Source organism: Bos javanicus, chromosome 10 (genome assembly GCF_032452875.1).
Source record: "Bos javanicus breed banteng chromosome 10, ARS-OSU_banteng_1.0, whole genome shotgun sequence".
NCBI lineage: Eukaryota > Metazoa > Chordata > Mammalia > Artiodactyla > Bovidae > Bos > Bos javanicus.
In genome coordinates this window covers 78,887,367-78,907,279 of record NC_083877.1, presented here as the reverse complement: position 1 = coordinate 78,907,279, position 19,913 = coordinate 78,887,367, and the positions used below count along the sequence as shown (strand labels likewise).

At 51.9% G+C, this 19,913-nt stretch overlaps 1 protein-coding gene across 10 annotated transcripts in view; it reads left to right on the top strand.

Annotated features, from left to right (window-relative positions):
- Positions 1-17,487, top strand: part of TMEM229B (transmembrane protein 229B) — a 42,305-nt gene extending 24,818 nt beyond the window's left edge. For 5 of the 10 annotated variants that reach the window (XM_061429193.1, XM_061429192.1, XM_061429197.1 and 2 more), the window contains exons 2-5: positions 3,884-4,065; positions 8,269-8,337; positions 8,550-8,704; positions 13,646-17,487. In XM_061429193.1, the coding sequence (XP_061285177.1) occupies positions 13,661-14,164 (504 nt within the window). In that variant the 5' untranslated portion in view covers positions 3,884-4,065; positions 8,269-8,337; positions 8,550-8,704; positions 13,646-13,660 and the 3' untranslated portion in view covers positions 14,165-17,487. Of the gene's footprint in view, positions 1-2,294; positions 2,629-3,883; positions 4,066-7,854; positions 7,954-8,265; positions 8,338-8,549; positions 8,705-13,645 lie in introns of those variants that run through there. The other 5 variants (XM_061429195.1, XM_061429198.1, XM_061429196.1 and 2 more) reach the window with 5 other exon arrangements.
- The last annotated feature ends 2,426 nt before the right edge of the window (positions 17,488-19,913 follow it).

Genomic DNA, 19,913 nt, shown 5'->3' with positions numbered 1-19,913 from the left:
CAGGGTTGGTCTTACTACAGGACAAGTAAAAGCAGTTGTTCTGGGTCGAAAGGGAAGAACTGGGGAGGATATGCATAACCAGAGCAAACTCCAGTGGGTCTCTGAGGCATCCTCTCTTTACTTTATGGGCACCTGAGTGAGGGAATCTGTGGAAGAGAATAGGAAAGAAAAAGGCATAGTGTTTGCTTGCCGCTTCCTGGTTTCAGTCTTAGGTTTTGAGCCATGGAGAAGGGTTGTGGGGGAGGGTAGATTGGATTTTGAGGTTCTAGTCGGAGAAGCAGAGATTCAATCCTGCAAGCCCAGCTTACCCTAAATAGTTACAGGGGAGGAGAGAGAGCATTGCGGTGGGAATTTCCTGCCAGCAGCTGCTGGTTAAACCTCTTTGGGAGATGAATCCTACGTATATGAAAACTGGATGCGCCTTTTGAGAGTGCCAGCACATTGTAGAAATAACAGAATAGGCATTGGTATTCTCTGACTTGAACCTGAGCTTGGCCTCTCACCTACGTGAGAGCCTGCAGTGTCTCCCAGGATGCCTAGGACACGCTGTTCCAGCCCCATCTCTCCTCTCACGTCTTCTGTATGGTCCAGACCCCAGGCACTCACCCCATCTCTCCTCACCTTAGGCTGGGTGATGGCTTTTGGAGGTAGGGGAAAGGATAGCAAGTACCCTTCTTTCTTTCCTCTGCAGAGACAGCCCTGGCCATTGTAAACCAATATTTACGTGCGTTGTGGGAAAGAACCCTTCTGTGATGGTGGCCTAAAGATTAGAGAACATACGGGGCTTCTCTGGTGGCTCAGATGGTAAAGAATCTGCTTGCAATGCAGGAGACCCGGCTTCAATCCCTGGGTTGGAAAGATCCCCTGGAGAAGGGAATGGCTACCCACTCCAGTATTCTTGCCTGGAGAATTCCATGGACAGAGGAGCCTAGGGCTACATACAGTCCATGGGGTTGCAAAGTCAGACAATGACTGAATGACTTAACACTTTCAGGCATCATTATGTTTGATTATTAACACTGGATATTGCAATCACCCAATAATTTAGCTGGAGCTTTCTCTACCTTGCCTGTCCCTCCATCCAACAGAAGGTCCATGGATTCAAGGGATTCACCATGTGAAGGGGGAAACAGACACTGAATCGTTTTAAGATGGGACCATATGTTTCAATGGGAGGATGTTCAATGCCCTGTAGAAACATCCGTGATAGAATAACTGGGGGACTGTGGGAGGATGTTGTCAAAAGAATGAAGAGGGGCAGGATCTCAAAGGAGGCGTGGGTGTGATGGGCTGCGGAGGAGGGCAGTTAGAGAGAGCTTGAACCTGAACGTGGTCTCTACTCCTTCAAGCTTCTGGGGCATCTGGTTGGGTTGAAGGAGAAGCTAGACGGACAGACTCAGCTGTATGTTTTCGAGTAAGCGGCTTACGGAACAGACTAAGTAGATTACACTCAATGAAGGAGGAGCATGTGCGGACATGGGCCTTGAGAATGAGACTGGGGTGGGAAGCAACTGGAAGGAATGCCGTGTGGAGAGAGGGGTGACTCTGGAGCCCTAGGACCAGGGTTTGAATCAAGTGTGTGGATTTGGCTTAATCGCTTAATGTCCTGAAACTCAGTATTTTCATCTTTAAAACGCAGCAGGGTTGTGGACAGGGTGGGAGGTAGACTAATTCCTGCCTTCCCTGCAGGAGTTTGGGGAAGAATCATGAGAGATGATACACTTGAAAAAGTTTAAATTCTACCCCCATGTTAGTTATCTAAGGGCTCTTCGCCCGTTCCTCTCTTCCAGAAACTTCTGGTTCAGGTCATGCTGTCCACAAGGGAGCATGCCCTCTATACCCTGGGACCCAGTTGAAGGGCCAGGGAGTGTCGGAGGAGTCTGGGGACAGGTGGTGTGCTGCAGGCAGAGGTGGGAGCCCATCATGTCCTTGTGCAGCACCCCCACCTGCCCCTGGCTCCCCAGAGGGAGAGCCTGCAGATGAGGAAGGAGGGGGGCTCCAGCCTGAGGAGGGGCCCCAGAGGGACCCCGTTTTGACTGCTGCACTTCATCTGGGGCAGCCCCACAGCCAGTGAGAGGCTCCCAGGGCTGACTGCAGGCAGGCTGTGCTGCCAGGATGTGGGCTTTGGTTTCTGTTTCTGTTTGGGTTTGACTTGTGCTATCTCTGGGCCTCCTTAGGGCCCAGAGAAGGGGAAGTGCCCGTGAAGGGGACTCAAACTCCCCAGACATTGGGCCATGGTGATGCTGGGGGTGGAGGGTGTGCTGACATGCTGATGACAGGTACATGCCAGGGTGACCCCTGCTTACGGTCTGGCAGGCTGGGAGAAGGGAGTGGGGAGGGGCCCTCCTGTTTGTGGAGGAGATGGGGAGGGGCTGAGGCCAGGAGAGCATAGCAACCCACAGCCCCTCACCCCCTCTGTCCTTCATCCTTCAGTTCTCTCAGTGAGAGGCTCTGGGGAGAGATCTGGGGGTGCACACCTTTCCTACCCATAAGTACATGCGCACACAATGAATTTCAGTTCCCCAAGCCCTGCCCTTTCACTTCTCTTGGCTCCCCTCCCTGCTGCCTTGCAGGTTGTCAGCTTTGGAAGCAGAGGCCCAAGTCACCCCTGCTCAGAGAGCCTGGGGGGTGAGTAGAGGGAAGGAGGAGGGGGGCCATGGGCAGCAGCTCAGGTGGTGCTTCTGTGTTCACCCTGCTTGATGTCCACTGGGTATGGTGACAGCTTCCCCCAGTCACATACTGGTCTCAGTTTCTGAGCAGCTGGTCCCTCCTTCTGTAGGGCTGGGTTGGATCTGCGCTCTGTCCTTGGGCTCGTGCAGAAGGGGCAGTGTCCCAGGGATTTTCAGTGGAAGCTTCAGCACCTTCATATTAAAACAAAAATGTTGTTGTTCAGTTGCTCAGTCATGTCCGACTCTTTGTGACCCCATGGACTGCAGCACACCAGGCTTCCCTGTCCTTGAGTATCTCCCAGAGTTTGTTCAAGCTCATGTCCATTGAGCTGATGACGCCATCCAACCATCTCATCCTCTGCTTCCCCCTTTTCCTGCTGCCTTCACTCTTTCCCAGTATCAGGGTCTTTTCCAATGAGTCAGCTCTTCAAATCAGGTGGCCAAAGTATTGGAGCTTCAGCTTCAGCATCAGTCCTTCCAATGAATATTCAGGGTTGATTTCCTTCAGGAAACAAAAATAAATGTTGAAATCTCTACCAAATGGTCAAGTCTTAGGACTATATTAAAAATATGTGTGTGGCAAGGGATGTTATGAAGTCAGATTTACATTGGCTTGTAGTTAGTTACTGATGTTAATGGGAACAGTCTGGCAATAATAATAAAAACAACAGAATGAATTAAATTTGAGTGAGTGGGGTGCAAGGAGAGGGCTTAGCACACATTGTGTTGGTGTGCTTGTTTTTCCAGTTGTAATTGTGCTTGGCTCCCCAAATGCTAAAAACAAATGTCCTATGTTGTCTGTCTTCTGTGAGGTTCTTGACTGCCCTTGAGAACAGATGTACCCACTACAGGGTGAAGGTGAGAGTGTAATTTGAAGCTAAATTGAGAAGGGAACTGGATTCTAAAATTATATCCCCACTCAGATTTACAAGTGTGCACACATTCACTCATGGCGCAAGAAGCGCTGAGTCCTAGCCCCCGTGGGAGTCGCCTGGGATCCTTGCTGTGTTCTCATCACCGGATTAACCAGACCTGGGCGAGCAGGATGGCTGGGAGGATGTGGCTCCAGGAGAAGGCCCGAGGCCTGGGTGTGATGCGAGTCTGGTGCTGAGCCAGTGCCTGGAGTTGTTTGCCTTGAGGTCGCCTCTCTGACCAGCCTGGTAGCTCAGATCTGGAGCAGTTTAAGCTGATGAACTCCTCCTCTTTAATTCCAGGGATAAATGGAAGCCACCCACCCAGTAGCCAAGGATCAGCTGAGCCCTGGGGCTAATGCTTGCTCACACTGTTGAGAATGGCACTGCGGCCCAGCCAGGCACCGGGACAAAGGTTAACCCGGGACACTCGTGGCCAGTGATCCTGATGTCTGTTCAGAGCCGCGCACTCAAGGGTGTGATAAGTGAGTATGTTACTGGCTCCCAGGGGAATCACTGGCCCTTCCTGCCTCAGCAGCACGAGCACACATCTGGAGATTCCACTTCTGAGCCTGCTTCCCATCCCAGGGCCTGTCACAGGGTTATGGTTTTGGAATGAGAGGGGGTTTTCCAGCAGTTTCAGGCCATATCACATGCTCGAGCCATCTTACAGCTACATGGCTTCTAAAAGCCAGGCCAGAGCCAGTTGAGCTAAGTGATGGGAGACACCCAGCCCTCAGGAGATGGCAACTCCTCCAATTCTCGTTCTCATCTGTAGTCTCATGAATGCGTTGGGCCCTGGGCTTCACCTCTGTGCAGTGGGAACTGGATCTTACCTAGGTTTTCAGACTCTGCCCAGAAGCCATGAGTGGATCACGTGGCTTGGGTAGGGCATCCGGGGCACTGGATGGGGAGGGATTTGTGGCGTCTTGGCTGCCATAAATGTCATCAAGAGGAGCAAGTCCTCCACTGCTTCGCAGTGTTTCAGCCACATCTCCTCCTTAGTCCAGAGGAGCGGCCTCTAGGGTGAGGGTCCTCTGGCTGTGGAGTCTCCTCTGTCCTCACACAGCCTTTCTTTCCAGCCTCAGCCTCTGGCTTTTCATTGATGACACTTTTAAAAATGACAATTGGCTGCTTTACCCAGAGGCTGTCCAGCCTAAAGGCTCATCTGTCTGAATAGGGCAGTCAGTTCCACTGAGGGATTCGGGGCCAGCAGGTCGAGAGCTCCCCAAGAAGGCAGGGCAGGGAGGGCCGGTGCTTTTGCACTCCTGACTGGATAGGCTTCCAGGAGGTGTTGGACTGGTCCATGTGAGCCCAGAGCCCTTAGATTCTACTTAGGAGAGAGGGCACGGGCAACTGGGCACTTCTCGGCTTTAGGTAATTCTTGACTCCACTGCTAGTTGATGGTTTAACATTCAAGGCTAGAATTTACTCTTCAGTCAGCCGAGGCTTACAAAATCAGTTCGTGACTGGACAGTCTTTCAGGAAGGGTGTTACTGTGTTGATTTATAGCCAAAGTGGTGTGAGCAAGCCTGGGCCATGGGAGGGGGTTTGGGGTGGATGGATGGTCGCAGAGACCACTATAGGAAATGCAGCCACTCAGACAGAGACCTATTCCCTGCATTACACAGAACTCCCCAGAGCACCCTAACTCATCAGTCTTAAAACGGCTGTGCCCTGGACTTCCCTGGCAGTCCAGTAGTTAAGACTCCGTGCTTCCATTACAGGGGGTGTGGGTTCGATCCCTGGTTGGGGAACTAAGATCCCACATGCCGTGTGGAGTGGCCAAATACAAAAACAAAATGGTTATACCCTTTCGTCCAGTGATCCCACTTCTGGAATCGTTGAGAACTCTTTCGTTAGGAAATAGTCCCAGCAAAGACAAGGGCTGAATTTTCCTGGCACAGGCATAAAAGAGATGTTTCTTGTGGTGTCACTGTCAGAGTGGATATGGAAAACAGTTGTTCTCCCTTTGTTGAGCATCTCAGTTAAGTAAATTATAGTTCCCCACTTGGTGGAATATTATGCAGCCATTATAATGAGGAGGACATGGGAAATATAACAACTTGAAAAAAATGATTATGATGTCATGAGTGAAGTGTCAGGTTACAGGATAAGTACATTACAGTAACTTGTAAAATAAACACATGAGAAAAGATTGTAGAGGGGAGATGATAATGGCTGCTAGTTGCTAGAATTATGAATGCCTTTTCTATGATGCATGAATTTGTTTCTTTTAAAATGAAATTAAATCTGGATGCATACACACCATACCTTTAAAAGTGATTTTCTCTAAGACGTGGGAAGATGGGGGACTTCTGCTTTCTATGTCATTCCTTTCTGTCATGTTTAAATTTCAACTGTGAGCACATGTCATTTTTGTAATTGGGAAAATGACTTTAAAATGCTAGAAATAAAAAAAAATTTTAAAGGCTATATTTCCCAAGAAAGAGTTGAAGAGAAAGGCTGAGCTGGTTAACTTTTTATACCTGCTCCTAAACAGGACCTGAACCTGTTTGAGCCCATTCACTCATCATCAACTCATTCATTCACAGATAAAGCCAGTGGATCTCACTGCTGGGCACTGTTCTAGGCACTGGTTACCCAGGAATGAACAAAGCAGAGCCCCGCCCTTGTGGAACTTTCCTTCTAATTGGGAGAGACAGACAGTGAACAAGTAGCAAAATAGCAGAAACTGAAAGTGCTGTGACTAAAATGGCATGCCGTGAGTGAGGGGAAGGCTGCTTTGCATCAGAGATCAGAGAATCCTCTGAGGGGTAATGGATGAGCTGAGATCTGAATGACAACAGAGAGGCAGCCTCAGGAGGTCTGGGAAGGGGGGTCCTGCAGCCTGCAGGCACCACCCGCAGGCTGTCCATTGCTGCCTGAGCCCTGGTGAGCCTCTGTGCCACCCTGACTTTATGCCCCAGGCCCACTTGCCCCCCCGCACCTGCCAGCTGGGATTTGCTTAGCATCCGAGGCCATCTGAATCCTCCCCTGCCGGCCACTCTGTGTGGATCGGTTGTTTCTGATACTCTGGCTGCTGCTGCTCCAGGCACAAGGCTTCTCTGGGCAGCCTCCACTGCTCTTGGCTGGCACTGCCATGGCAGGGCTGGGGCATCTAAGATTCCCGGCAGCACTGGGGTAGGCTGGCAGTCAGGGAAGCTCGGGGTAATATATGTCCTGGTGAGAGGTCTTTGAATGGCATGTGCTGCTGCGATGGTCCTGGGAGGGTCAGCTATGACCCAGGAGGACCTTCACGTAGTTCCTGCCAGAATGCAGCTTCAGAATAGAACCTGGCCTCTCAGGATAGGCTGAGCGCCTTCAGCAGCTCTGACACCAGACCTGAGCTTCACTGATGATCTACCTAGAAGCTCCTGTCCTTCTTGCTTTCCTGTTGTCTCTCCATATACCATCTCAGCCTGCCACAAGCAGAAACTCAGAAAATGTAGTGCCTTAGAGGAGACTGCAGTCAGGCTTAAGGGCCGTGAGGCGCGCTGATCAGGAGGGAAGACTCTGGAGCTGGGTTTGAGTCCCAGCGGACGGCTACCTTGTACAACCGTAAGAACTTGGGCTAATTTTGTAGCCTTTCTCTGCCTCAAATTCCCCATCTGTGAAATGGGCTTGAAGATTATCTGAGTTAACACATGGAAAGTACTGTGAAGAGTGTGACTTGGGAAGTGGCAGGTGGACCATCCCTGGGAGCTTTCCTGGGGGACACCCACAGCAAGAGAGGGTGGAACTGTACAGCGTTCTGGCCAGCCAGTGACCACAGGTATTTTCCCCCACTTGCTTCCCTTCTGGCCCTGAAGGCCCTCCCTGCCACGGTTTTCCTCTCCTTCAACCTGATGACCACAGGGGAAGCTCAGGACTGTTTGAGAACTTGCATCTGGCACCCAGCTGTCAGGGCACCCACCCACCCTTCAGTGACTCCACTCCCCTACCAGGAGACTAGACTCAGGGTTGCTCAAGCCATGCCCCAAATCCCTTGCCCACAGGGGCCCCTGGAAGGCTTGTGCATCTCCCCAGAGCAGTGGTATTAATTACCTTGTTGCCTGGGGATGGGGAGTGAAATTTGGGAAGTAAATGAAGTGAAAGAGCCTGTCTGCATGGAAGGGGAATCCCAGTTTTCTAGCAAGATGCTCCACTGGACGAAACTCCCAGAGTCATTGTGTTGTAGTACCTTAGCTTCTGGCAACAAGAGGGGAGTTTTGGGCAAAATGGGAGTTTTGGGCAAAACCAAGAGCAGTCACCCCATCTGGTTTTGCCTCCAGCCCATCTTGGACTTGAATGGTATTCTCTTCACTTCTCTCAACTACTCACTCTGCTCTCTGCCACCTAAGGAAAAGCTCAGCAGGTTCTGAGAATAGCAGGTGAGATTCTCCTAGGGAGCCAGGCTCGGAAAGCCAGCCTTCCCCCCTGCCCCACCTGTTTCCTGGGAGGGGTGGTGCCCTGTCCTTGGACACTCTTGGCTCTGGTCCTTTGCGGGAGCTCCTTGTGCCCAGATTCTTTCATCATACACGAGGGCTCTTGTACTTGTGTGCTGTTCCCCCGAATCCTGCTTGTGAAACCATCCACTGCTCTCCAGATTGTTTTCTCAGTCTTGCCCACCCTCTCTGCTGTACTCCGCCCCGAGTTTTCTTTGCCGGGCTGTCCCATCTTTGTGTCACAGTCCTGTTTGTCAGCAGGAGAAAGAAGCAACATCTCATGAGCTGCTGGTTCCTCTTGATGCCATTCTGACTGGGGCAGAACAGGAGGTACTGGAAGGGCCTGGGGCAAAGGGTTCAGGTGGAGGGAGGCCAGGCAGGGATGGGGGGCTGTTGGGCCTAGCAGAGGGAGGGAGAGCTTGTACTAGCTCAAAGTTTAAGCATAGCTCCGGTGATGATTAGAAATGGATTTGGGGAGTGGAGTTCTGAAAATCCTCCCCGGCCACTGGCCGCCTCTAATTTTAGCATCTGTCCCATCACAGTGTGAGCTGCCATCCCGGCTGACGACACCGCCTCACATCCCCGTCCCTGTCCTCACCCCTGCCTTCTGGCCCGGCCAGGACTTCCAGCTTTCCCCATTCATCTTCCGTGGACCAATCTTGGCACAACCTCTCAGACGTGGCCTGACCTCACCTAGGTATGCATTTTTCTCCCGCCCCCAACCTACCTGTATTCTTCCAGGCATGGAAGAGTCTAAAAATGGAATCCAGGTCTTGGGCTCGCCCTGTTCTCTCTCCACCACCATCCTCTTACCCTTTGACAGCTACTCCTTTAATCTTGCTTCTGCTCCCTAGGGTTTGGGGGGGTCCATCTCTTCCATGTCACCTGCTTCAGGGTGGGGGTGGGGGCTGCAGCCTCTGATGTGTAACTGGCCAGGAAGCCATTCTTGGCTGCCACAAAAGATGAGACCAAGAGGCAACGAGAGCAGGGTCTTAAAATCAGCATCAAGATGGGGACTGAGCTGAGTGATGTCTCCACCAGTTACATGAGGCTGCTGAAGGACACATCTGAAGAAGCCCCTTCCTTGGGGTCCTGTGGGACAGAGGGGCCAGGGGTACAAGTTCTGGCCAGGTGGAGAGACCTGAGTTCAGGGGACCCTGAGTCAGGTGGGAGGCAGAGTGGTCTCCAGGCCACCTCCGTCCACCCACCTCAGACCACGGACCCCTCCTCGCTCCTCAGTGAGTTTCACTGGAGTCCCAATCTGTTCTGGGCAGAGCTTAGGACCTGTTGGGAGTTCAGGATAAAATGAGAGCTTGAGGAACTGTGCAGGAATGCTGGCCCTTTTCACTCACATTTCTTTTAAAGCCTGGACCTCACAGGGCTGGTTCTGGGACCGTTCCCCTTCCATCAAACCTCCTCAGCCACACAGGAGCTTTCAGCTCCTGTTGACCCTCCTCAGCTGAGTTTCTGTCCTCCTGTGGGCTGTGGTATGATTTTTATTTTCACGAGTAGCTTGGCTGCCTGGGTTGGGGCTCTCGGTGGGGGCAAAGACCTGACTTGCTTGGCATGGAAGGCTGCCCGGCTGCTAGCAAGGACAGGCAGAAAGACACTGCTACAGGTGGGAGGGAGAAGCTGACCCAAAGCTTGGCTCTGTGCCAGAAATGAAAGCCACCTTTTTTTGAGCATTCGCTATATCCTTAATAGTGGACTTCTCTTAGCTCATCCATTGGCCCTGTAACCTTGGAGCAAGTTACTCATTATTCTCACATATAAGGAAACTGGGGCTTCCCAGGTGGCTCAGTGGTAAAGAATCTATCTGCCAATGCAAGAGATACGAGTTCAATCCCTGGGTCAGGAAGATCCCCTGGAGACGGGAATGGCTACCCACTCCAGTATTCTTGCCTGGAGGGTTCCATGAACAGAGGAACCTGAAAGCTACAGTCCACGGGGTTGCAAAGAGTCGGACATGACTGAGTGACTCACACACACTGCATGCCTTTGCAAAATCAAAATTGTACTAAGTATTCTGTTTCGAAGCCTGCTTTTTTTCTCTTAATATTGTATTAAACAAACATTCATCAAGTGGCTACTAGTGCTGGCCTGCAAACAAATTGTGGCAAAGCTGAGTGCTGTCTATTGTCACAGAAGCAAATGGGGTGCAGAGGAAGGCAGGGCAGTGGACAGCTCTGGAGCTGCAAGGGTTTAGGAAAACATTCACAGAGGAGGACGTGGATCTTGAAGAAGGATTATGACTTCTCGGGCCATGGGTTAGGTGGGTGGCGGGGATGGGGGGTGACCTGTGCGGCAGCAGCAGTTGGGAAGGGCACCCCGGGTAACAAAATCAGCAATGGAGGGAGCAGGAGGAGAGGCTCCAAAGCAGAAGTGTATCACTAAGGGCTTTGCCAGTCATGCCTAGGAGCTGAGCCTTACTCTGCAGATATTGAAGATCCACTAATGGGCTTTAAGTGGAGAGAACCATTGGGTTTGTATTTTAGAAAGACTTGTTTTTATACACTCTTTCACAGTGTGCTGGGTGAGTTGAAATGAGCGAGGCAAGGCTGGGACACTGAGAGACTATTGGAGTCATCCAGGTGAGAGATGATGAGGCTTGAACTAGAGTAGGAATGAGAAAGAGGAAAGAAGAGGAGGAGATGGATTTCAAAGATATTTAAGAGGTAGAATGGATAGGAGTTAATGGCTGACTTGGTGGCTTTGCCATGTGACTTGCTTGGACCAGTAAGATGTTAGGGGGCGTGACTTAACCATTTAACCAGTATTGAAAAGCACTGGTGCAGTTGGGTTGCTTGCTCTTGGGCCTCTGCCTCTTGCCATGAGAACTTGCTGAGGCTAGTCCACTGGGCCCAGGGAAGGGGCGAGAGGCAAGTGGAGCAGAGCCATCCCGGCCAAGCATAGGACAGACAGAGCCCTTAGATGACTCACAGTCTCGTGACTGAGGCCAGCCAAGATCTGCCAATCCACAGGCATGTGAGTTGTAATAATAAATGAGAGTTTATTGAAGCCACCAAGTTTGGGGATGATTTGTTATGCAGCACTTGCTGAGTGATAAAAATGTCTTCATTCTTGAATTGAGTGTTTACTATGTTCGAGGCACTATTCTTGGCATCTGGGGATGCAGTGCTGAATCAGACAAAACCCTTAATTTCAGGGAGTTCAGGTTAAAGGGACAATGCGGCAGAAGAAGCAAGAAGGACCTCTGTCTGCTAACTGGGTGCGTGGTGGTACCATTAATCAAGATGGGGGTCATAGGAGGAAAACAGACTTTTGGAGAGAAGATAATGAGTTCGATTAAGGAAAGGAATATGAGGTGCCCATAGGACACTTGGGTGGAGGTGGTCAGAAAGGAATAGGATAAATAGGTATAGAACACAGGAAAGATGTTTGGCTGGAGATTGAAAATTATCAGCATAGTGAAACAAAATCATCTGTACCAAAGAGAGACAAAATACTTGGTGTGGATATTCAGAGGAGGAAGAAAGGATTTGTGGTTGGGAGGATGCAAAAGATTTTATACCAGAGGTAACCTATAAGCTGGGTTTGTACTTGTGGAGGCAAGAAGACAAACACACAGAAAACAATAAATCGGATGGTGGTAAGACAGGGAGAGCTGGAAATGTGAGAATTAGGCTGAAAACATAGATTGGAGTGAGATCCTGGAGAGTCTTGAATGCCAGGCCGCCTGCACTGGGAGCACGGAAACTTAGCCACTGGACCACCAGGGAAGTCCCTACAGATGTCATCTTGTTAACCTCTGTCCCCTCTAGCACTTTGAAGAGAGGATTGCCAGAGGTGTCAGCCCTGAGTCTACTGGCAGCTGGCAGAGCTGTGGTTCATGTTCTCGTGTTTTATCTTCCCATTCTCGGTTTAACCATGAACTCTCTCATCCCACCCTCCATAAAAACTGCACGTCATTTAGAGATGCCTGTTCAGGGGAGGTCTGTGCCAAGGCTTCAGGCCAGAGGCCTGGGAGGTAGTTGCTGCCCTCAAAGAGTACACAGGCTGGTGGGATCAAGAGGGCATGTGCCTCAAAATAGTAAATTGGGGTAGCATTGAATAAAGGACCAAATGAGTGGTCCACACAGTCTCCAGCGCAGGGCCAGGCCAGTCTTTGGGGAAATGTAATGGGACCTTGAAGATCAGTGGGGTTTAAAAGAGAGGAACGGAAGGGAATAAGAAGTAGAAGGGAGGATTCTCTCCTCTGTCAGCCCACTGGTTTCCTTTCAACAAACTAAACACCAAAACCCCACTTAACAGAGCACTTAAAGACAAACGAGACCACAACAAGCCACCACTTCACACTCATTAGAACGGCCATCATCACAAAACCAGAAACTAGCAAGTGCTGGCAGGGATATGGAGAAATTGGAACTCTTGTGCGTTGCTGGTGGGAATGTAATATAGTAAGTATAGCTGTTGTGGAAAACAGAAAATGAAAATAAAATTGCCATATGATCCAGCAAGTCTACTTCTGGGTGTATACCCAAAAGAATTGAAAGCAGAGACTGGAATACATATTTGTATACCCATGTTCAGAGCAGCGGGCTTCCCTGGTGGCTCAGCCTGCAATGCCGGAGATCTGGGTTGTGCCTCTGAGTTGGGAAGATCTCCTGGGGGAGGGCATGGCAACCCACTCCAGGATTCTTGTCTGGAGAATCCCCATGGACAGAGGAGCCTGGCAGGTTGCGACCATGGGGTTGCAAAGAGCCAGACACGACTGAGTGACTAAGCACAGTTCAGAGCAGCATTATTCACAGTAACCAAAAACACCCATTAAAGGATGAATTGATTAAAAAAAATATATCTAGATAGATCAGCATCAAATATTATTTAGCCTTCAAAAGGGAAGGAAATTCTGACCCATGCCACAACATGGATGAACCATGAAGATGTTCTGCTCAGTGAAATAAGCCAGTCACAGTAGGACAGATATTGTATGATTCCATTTAAATTATAAGATACCTGTGGAAGTCAAATTCCTAAAGAGAAAGTAGAACAGTGGTTGCATGGACTGGGGAGGGGATGGAAGTCCGCGTTTAATGAGTGTGCCGTTTCAGTCTGGAATGGGGGAAATGTTTTGGAGATGACTGGTGGTGAACTCCACTCAGTGTACACTTAACACAAGGTAAAGTGGTAACTTTTATATGTTCACACATACACCCAAACGTTACTGGCTCCTTAGATCTCAGAAACATGATGTGGAGATGTTTGAGAAGTGAAGGAAGAGATGGGAACCCCAGTGGCAAAAGATGAGCAAGTAGCTTGGAAATGAGGGTGATTCTGGGCCAGGATAGCCGCCGCTTTCACTGACCACGAATAAATCCTAAGAAGTTAAGACGGGGGGTGTGCTAGCCACCTCCCTCTGAGCAGCACTTGAGGAGAGTTGGCTCAGAGGAAGCCAGTGGGGGCTGTTTGTATTCTTTTATTTCTCCTGCCTCCCTGGCTCAGGTAAGGACTATGAACTGAAGTAAGGGACAAGGAACAGGCTTAGGAAAACGATGGCTGACTAAAGAGAAAGGCAGAAGCAGGCTTGAAATCCCTCCGGCTGGCCACGGCAGACCCTTGGGCCGGGCGGTGGCAGCCCCTCGGCGCCTCCCTCACCTGTGTGTCCTTTGATCCCCAGCGGCCAGTCGGCACCATGGCTTCCGCTGAGCCCCTGACGGCGCTGTCCCGCTGGTACCTGTACGCCATCCACGGCTACTTCTGCGAGGTGATGTTCACGGCGGCCTGGGAGTTCGTGGTGAACTTTAACTGGAAGTTCCCGGGGGTCACGAGCGTGTGGGCGCTCTTCATCTACGGCACGTCCATCCTCATCGTGGAGCGCATGTACCTGCGCCTGCGTGGCCGCTGCCCGCTGCTGCTGCGCTGCCTCATCTACACGCTCTGGACCTACCTGTGGGAGTTCACCACCGGCTTCATTCTGCGCCAGTTCAACGCCTGCCCCTGGGACTACTCCCAGTTCGACTTTGACTTCATGGGCCTCATCACCCTGGAGTACGCTGTGCCCTGGTTCTGCGGGGCCCTCCTCGTGGAGCAGTTCGTCATCCGCAACACCCTCCGCCTCCGCTTTGACAAGGATGCTGAGCCCGGGGAGCCCAGCGGTGCCCTGGCCCTGGCCAATGGCCACGTCAAGACTGACTGAGTTGCGGGGGGAGCTGCTGGGTTGGGGCCCCCGGGGGCTCTCATGGACCCTGTGGACAAGGGTACCAAGCTGGTGGGGTTGCCCCCTCTGTACAGCACAAGCCCCGCCCAATGGGGGAGCACACGGAATACCCCCGGACCCTCCGCTGTGGGCGGGGTTGGAGGCACGGTCAGGTGTTGGGGGCGGCAAAGGAACCTGGGGTAGAGTGCGTGGATCTCAGCCCAGCTCAGGGGCCGGAGGCGGGAGGCCTGTGGTTACGCAGCGACTGGATTTATGTGGGTGACTTTGGAGGCAGCAGGCCCTGTCTTGGCGAAGGTACTCTGAGGAGTCAGAAGGTGGGAGGCAAGGCCTGCAGGAGCTGTCGGCGGGTACAGCCGCCGCTGCCTCCCTCCCTCTCACCTGGTTTAGTTGGGCTTGGGCTGGTTCCATTAGGCAATATTCAGGTGCTTGCTTGCAACCAATACCTCCCCCCAAGGCCTATTGATCTGCAGCCTAAGAAGAGACTGGGCAGCTAGGAGGCTGCTGGGCAGGACTGCTGGTCTGCAAGGGCTGGGAGGCCTTCCCTTGGTTCCTCTCCCCTCCCCCAGGGCCCCACGCTGCTCCCTTGGCCTTCTGGGGCTCTCCCCTGGTGCTGGATTCCCACCAACCTTGGGCTTTGGGAGGTTTCAATCCCTGTGTGTTCGGTGGCGTTTCCCCCTTTTCTCTTATTTTCAGAGCCTTTACCGCTAGCAGCCCCCTGTATCCATGTCAGCCACCCCACCTGTCCCCACCCCCTCTCCCTAGCCAACCCAACAGCTGCCAGAGATAGAGCCCTGAGCAGATCCGTCCCGCCCTCTTGCAGCCTTCCCTCCCCTATTGCCACTGGCCTGATTCCTGGGAAGTTCCTTGTTATGGCTCCCCTCCCCCTTATCTGAGGGACAGTGGCAGGGCCCCTGGTGCTCACCTCCCTGCAGTGGCTGAAAACTGAATGACACCCCCAACGCAGAGTCAGGCTAAGATGTGCCCCACAGATCCACAATGGGGACCGAGAGACAAATCAGTTGCAGGGGGAGGGGGAGGGGGAGGTGGGCAGTAAAGGCACCCGGCTGGTTTATTTTCAAAACAGCTAGGGACAGTCCAGCTTTCCAGAGGGTGGAGGAGCAGGTATCCAGTGCTGAAGAGTCATGGAGACTGACTAAGGGAGGAAAAGGGGGCTTTTCAGCTTTGGCAACGGCAGCCCACTCCAGTATCCTTGCCTGGAGAATCCCACAGACAGATGAACCTGGCAGGCTATAGTTCGTGGGGTCGCAGAGTCGGACACGACTGATCAACTAACACTTTGACTTTGGGAGGGTCCTCAAAGCATCCGTAGCAGGAATGAGTTAGTTCTGGTTCTGCCATAGCCCCAGCCCTGCAGCAAAACCTCCTTAGATCTATCGTCTCCTTCCCCCTCCCGGAGAGACGAGCCCACGGAGCTTGCTCCTTAAACAGGATTAAGCCTGCCATGCTCATGGGCGTTGTCACCTCAGTTGCCCCACCTTCCCCACTGACAGGTCCATTGCTGGCAGTGGACAGAGAGATCCTAACTGCAGCCCACTTCCAGCTCTGCCGCCTCCCCCAGGGGAGGGCTCCAGCGAACGCAGCCTATCCTGCGGAACACGGTCTCTTCTTGACCACCCTAGGACTCTTAGGTAGAAATTAGCCTTTCCCTTTTTATAGAACATTAAAAGTGGTAATACCACCTGTGGAGAGAAGTTCCTCTTCTTGCTGTACTACTCCAAGTATACTCTGCAGACAGTACCAGCCAGGGCGCAAGCCGGGGTGTGGGTGCTGGGGGTGGGTAGTGTGGTGTCCCGGATTGGGAGAAAGGCTGGGAGACTCTGCCTTTGGCAGGGTTGTGTTCTGCAGTGACCCTGTCCAGGACAGGATAAAGGGTGATCCCCAGTTTCTCTGTCCTGGGCAGGCTCCTCAAGTCCAGGCACGACCTACATTCTGCAGGGATTAACCCTCTCTTTGATTTTATGTGGCTCCAGTTGCAGGGCTTTGGGGCTCCCAGGGACTCAACTTTCCAGTGGGGGCCAATTGCTTTCCATCTACTATTGGAGGGGATTCTAGAGGAAGAGTATTGCCTGGTCCCCCATTCCGTAGTCATCTGCTACGACGGCCCTGTAGTCGTTCTGCCCTGTAGTCATCTCCTTGGTCTTTTCCCCTTGCTCCATGCTATCTCAGTCTCCTGGAAACCCACCCCTGACCCCTCCAAGCCCCCTAGTGGGCCCTTAGACCACACCACTCACCTTTTGTTCTTTCCTCCAGGATGGAAATCTGGTGGTCAGCTTGTTGATGTCTCCCAGCCCAAGGCCTCTGTGATTCTCTCCCAGAGCCAGCCCTTGGATGGCCCACCGGGTCTGTCTGCTCCAGAAGGTTGCCCTGCACATGCTCCCTGGTACCATCTCTCTTGGCCCTATAAACTCCCAAGTGCGAAAGGTCCCCGAGTAAATCTGCCTGCCTGGCAGCATGCAGAGCACTATGCTTCTGCTTCCTCCAGGTGCCCCAAGGCTCCTGTTCTCTCTCACATTCACTCCAGGTGACCGGGATCTGCAGGCTCAGAGCTCACCAGAGGTCAACCAGACCTCAAGTCTTGCTTTTTTTTGGGTATCTTCTGGGCCCCAATCCATTAGTGCCCAAGGACTCAGAAGTTTGGAGTAATCCAGCCCTGCAAAGCAGGAGAGAATCTACTCACTCTTCATGAACCTCTGATGTCCTGGGCCTCTCCCCACTGGCCATGGCAGCATCTCTGAGTCACAGGTCGCCATGTGCTGCCCTGCATGGTTGAATCGCTTCCAACATCTGCTAGGCATCCTGTCCCTTGTGCCATGTCCCCTCTGATGTGCCAGTGAGTCACAATGGCCTATGCTTATTCACAGCAATAATACCTAGGGGGTGCCCGCAAAGTCCTTTTGTCCTGGTCCCTCGCCTTCTGCATGGGTCTCCTGGGGAGGCAGCCATTGAATGGATGAGGTCATGAGAACCTGTATTTATGAAACTCTGGGCTATGCAGACATCGTCAAGGGGATGCAGAAAAATAGGAGGCCCAGGCCTGGGAGAGTTATGCCTCAGGCAAGGAAAGCAGCTTCCACTCCAAGGCTGCCCCAGGCCTGGAGGACCTGCAGGTCCCTGCTCTGCGAAAGGGCCTTTCATGGGTGGGACTGTCTCCCAGCTATGGCAGCTCTTCCGAAGGACACATGACTGGTTTGTGCGCCCATTGCCTGCTCTGTCTCCATTGGTCTCGTTGTCTCTTTCTTTTCACATTTGTGCAGATAAAATATACTGGTGTTTGTGTTCCAGGACTGACTCTGGCCCATCTCTGTTTCTTATATTTTGGAGCCCCATCCCTAGGGGCTGCTGGCCCTGCACACACTGGCGTCACACTGTCCTGAAGCATGCTGGACAGGGCCGTGCTGTAGGAAGGGCAGATGGCCCTCTCTACCAGTCTTATCCACAATCTCTGTGCTGACCTGCTCTGGTAACCTGAATTCTCCACCCAGCCCCTCCCACTCCCCATCACAGTCTGGTCCAGTCCTGACTTTGGGCCCAGACTGCCAGGCAGATGGAACCGCTCAGGCAGTATCCAGGTTGGCTGTAAGTTACTGCCCATGAGATGAGCTCCTCTCAAAATGCCAGCCATAACCTGCCATGTCTCATGGGGCAGGAGGGCCCATGGAGAGAGTCTGAGGGTACCCCAAAGAGCTGGAAGGCCAGACTCCCTTACTTCCCGTTGCCTTGGGAGTCACGCTATTTAGAAACAGAATTTTGCACATCCCCCGGCAGTGCTGTTTTCCCCGAGAAGTGCGTTTGGAGGGAGTCATCCCTTCCTGCTCTGTGTACCTGTCTTCTGTCTAGCCCCCCTTGTCCTCCTCTCCTCCCACCACGCTCCTGCCTACTTTCTTACTTCTGGGAAGAGGAGGGAGGATTCAGAATTTGCTCAGCCAGTTTAACCAAACCAAGATGTCCCGCCTGCCCACCCCACCCCACCCCACCCCGCCCCCCACTGCCGCAGCTAGGCTATAAAATACCTGTTGGTTTTCTGGATGGAACAGGCAGTGAGCTTTCTGAATCATGGAGAGGGCCCTCAGCCTCCACCCGCACCCCCCTCACTTGCTGGTATTCATTGCTGTAACTGAAAGCTTCTCCCTTTATACGAATGAGCAAAGCCCCAACAGTCACTTACATGTTAGTACAAACAAACCTGTAAGACTAGTTCATTAGAGCAGGTGTTTCTCAAAAGAAAGAGGCAAGCTTCATGGAACAAGGTCTACTTGATGGAGAAGAGGCAAGAGGTAAGACCCAGAACAAAGAGCCTGAAAGGACTTGAGACCCTTCTTCATTGGCCAGTTCCTTCTGTACTCTACTCAGTGGATACCTTCCTTTCTGGATAACTTTCCTTCCTTACCTCCTCTGCCCCACCCTTACCCAGTTCAAAGGGACCTTCTGGCTCATCACATCACAGGTTAGAAGAACAACAGCTGTGGTTGCTGCTGCTGGTGGTGCTGCAGCTGTGACCACTCAGGCACCGCACTGAATGCTCACTCTCATTCTCGAATTTTCTCCCATCCTAGATGAGCTTTGCTGTTTCCCTATCTTACAGAGGAGGTCTAGGGGCAACCAGTCTCCAGTTGCGATTTACCACATCACTTTTTTGTTTCAATGTGAGCAGAAGACCCTTCTCTTTAGCAAGAATTTGTGATGATTCAGGTGCTCTTTTGTGCTTTAATGAGATTCTGGATGTTGTTAGAGCCCAGCCCCTCCAAAGGCCATCCACGAAGAGAAATTAATGTTCAGGAGGAAGAGATTTCGGGGGAAAGATGGGGTTATAAAGAAGAAAGTATGAGATACCATCTCAGCCAAGACTTAAACCAACTGGCTCATGGCTCCTCATGGAGGAGGGTTGTGAGATTTTGGCCTTTGGCAACCTGGGTTTAGGGCTGACACCATCTCTCCCTTCTACATGCAGCTTTATTTATTCCCGGGGCCTTCCACCTTTGACCCTATTTCCTTCTCTTGAGATTAAGCCTGAGTCCCTAGCTGTAGTTGCTCTCAGAGGGTCTGACACCACCAGTTCAGTTCAGTCGCTCAGTTGTGTCTGACTCTTTGTGACCCCATGCACTGCAGCACTCCAGGCTTCCCTGTCCATCACCAACTCCCAAAGCTTTCTCAAACTCATGTCCATTGAGTCAGTGATGCTATCCAACCATCTCATCCTCTGTCGTTCCCTACTCCTCCTGCCTTGAGTCTTTCCCAGCATCAAGGTCTTCACCACCAGGTGAAATCTTTTTCCTTTTGAAAACTCAGTTGGCCTGAGAATTGACCTGGTTAGTTCTTCAACTTCTTATTGGACACCTACAATGAGCTGGGGACCAGGCTAGTTACTGGGGTCCTCACAGCTTGTCAAGAGACAGGCGTTGAATGTTCCTTCATGCAGATAGTTGTATCAGTACAATGCTGATCAGGCCTCCAAAAGAGAAGCCTCAGTCTGACAGAGGAGCTGACTCATCTACAGGGATAGGCGAGGACTCCCCAGGGAAGAGACACATAGCACAGACCTGAAGGCCAAGTGCTGATGCTCTCAGCGGTGGGCTGACTTCTTACTGTCCAGAAAGACGGACGTTGATTGTGTTTTGTGAGACACCTAGATGGGTAGAACAAAGCCAGCACACAGTGGGTGCTTTAAGGAACTCTTGATGCATGAAGTCTTCCAGGATGTCAGACCTAG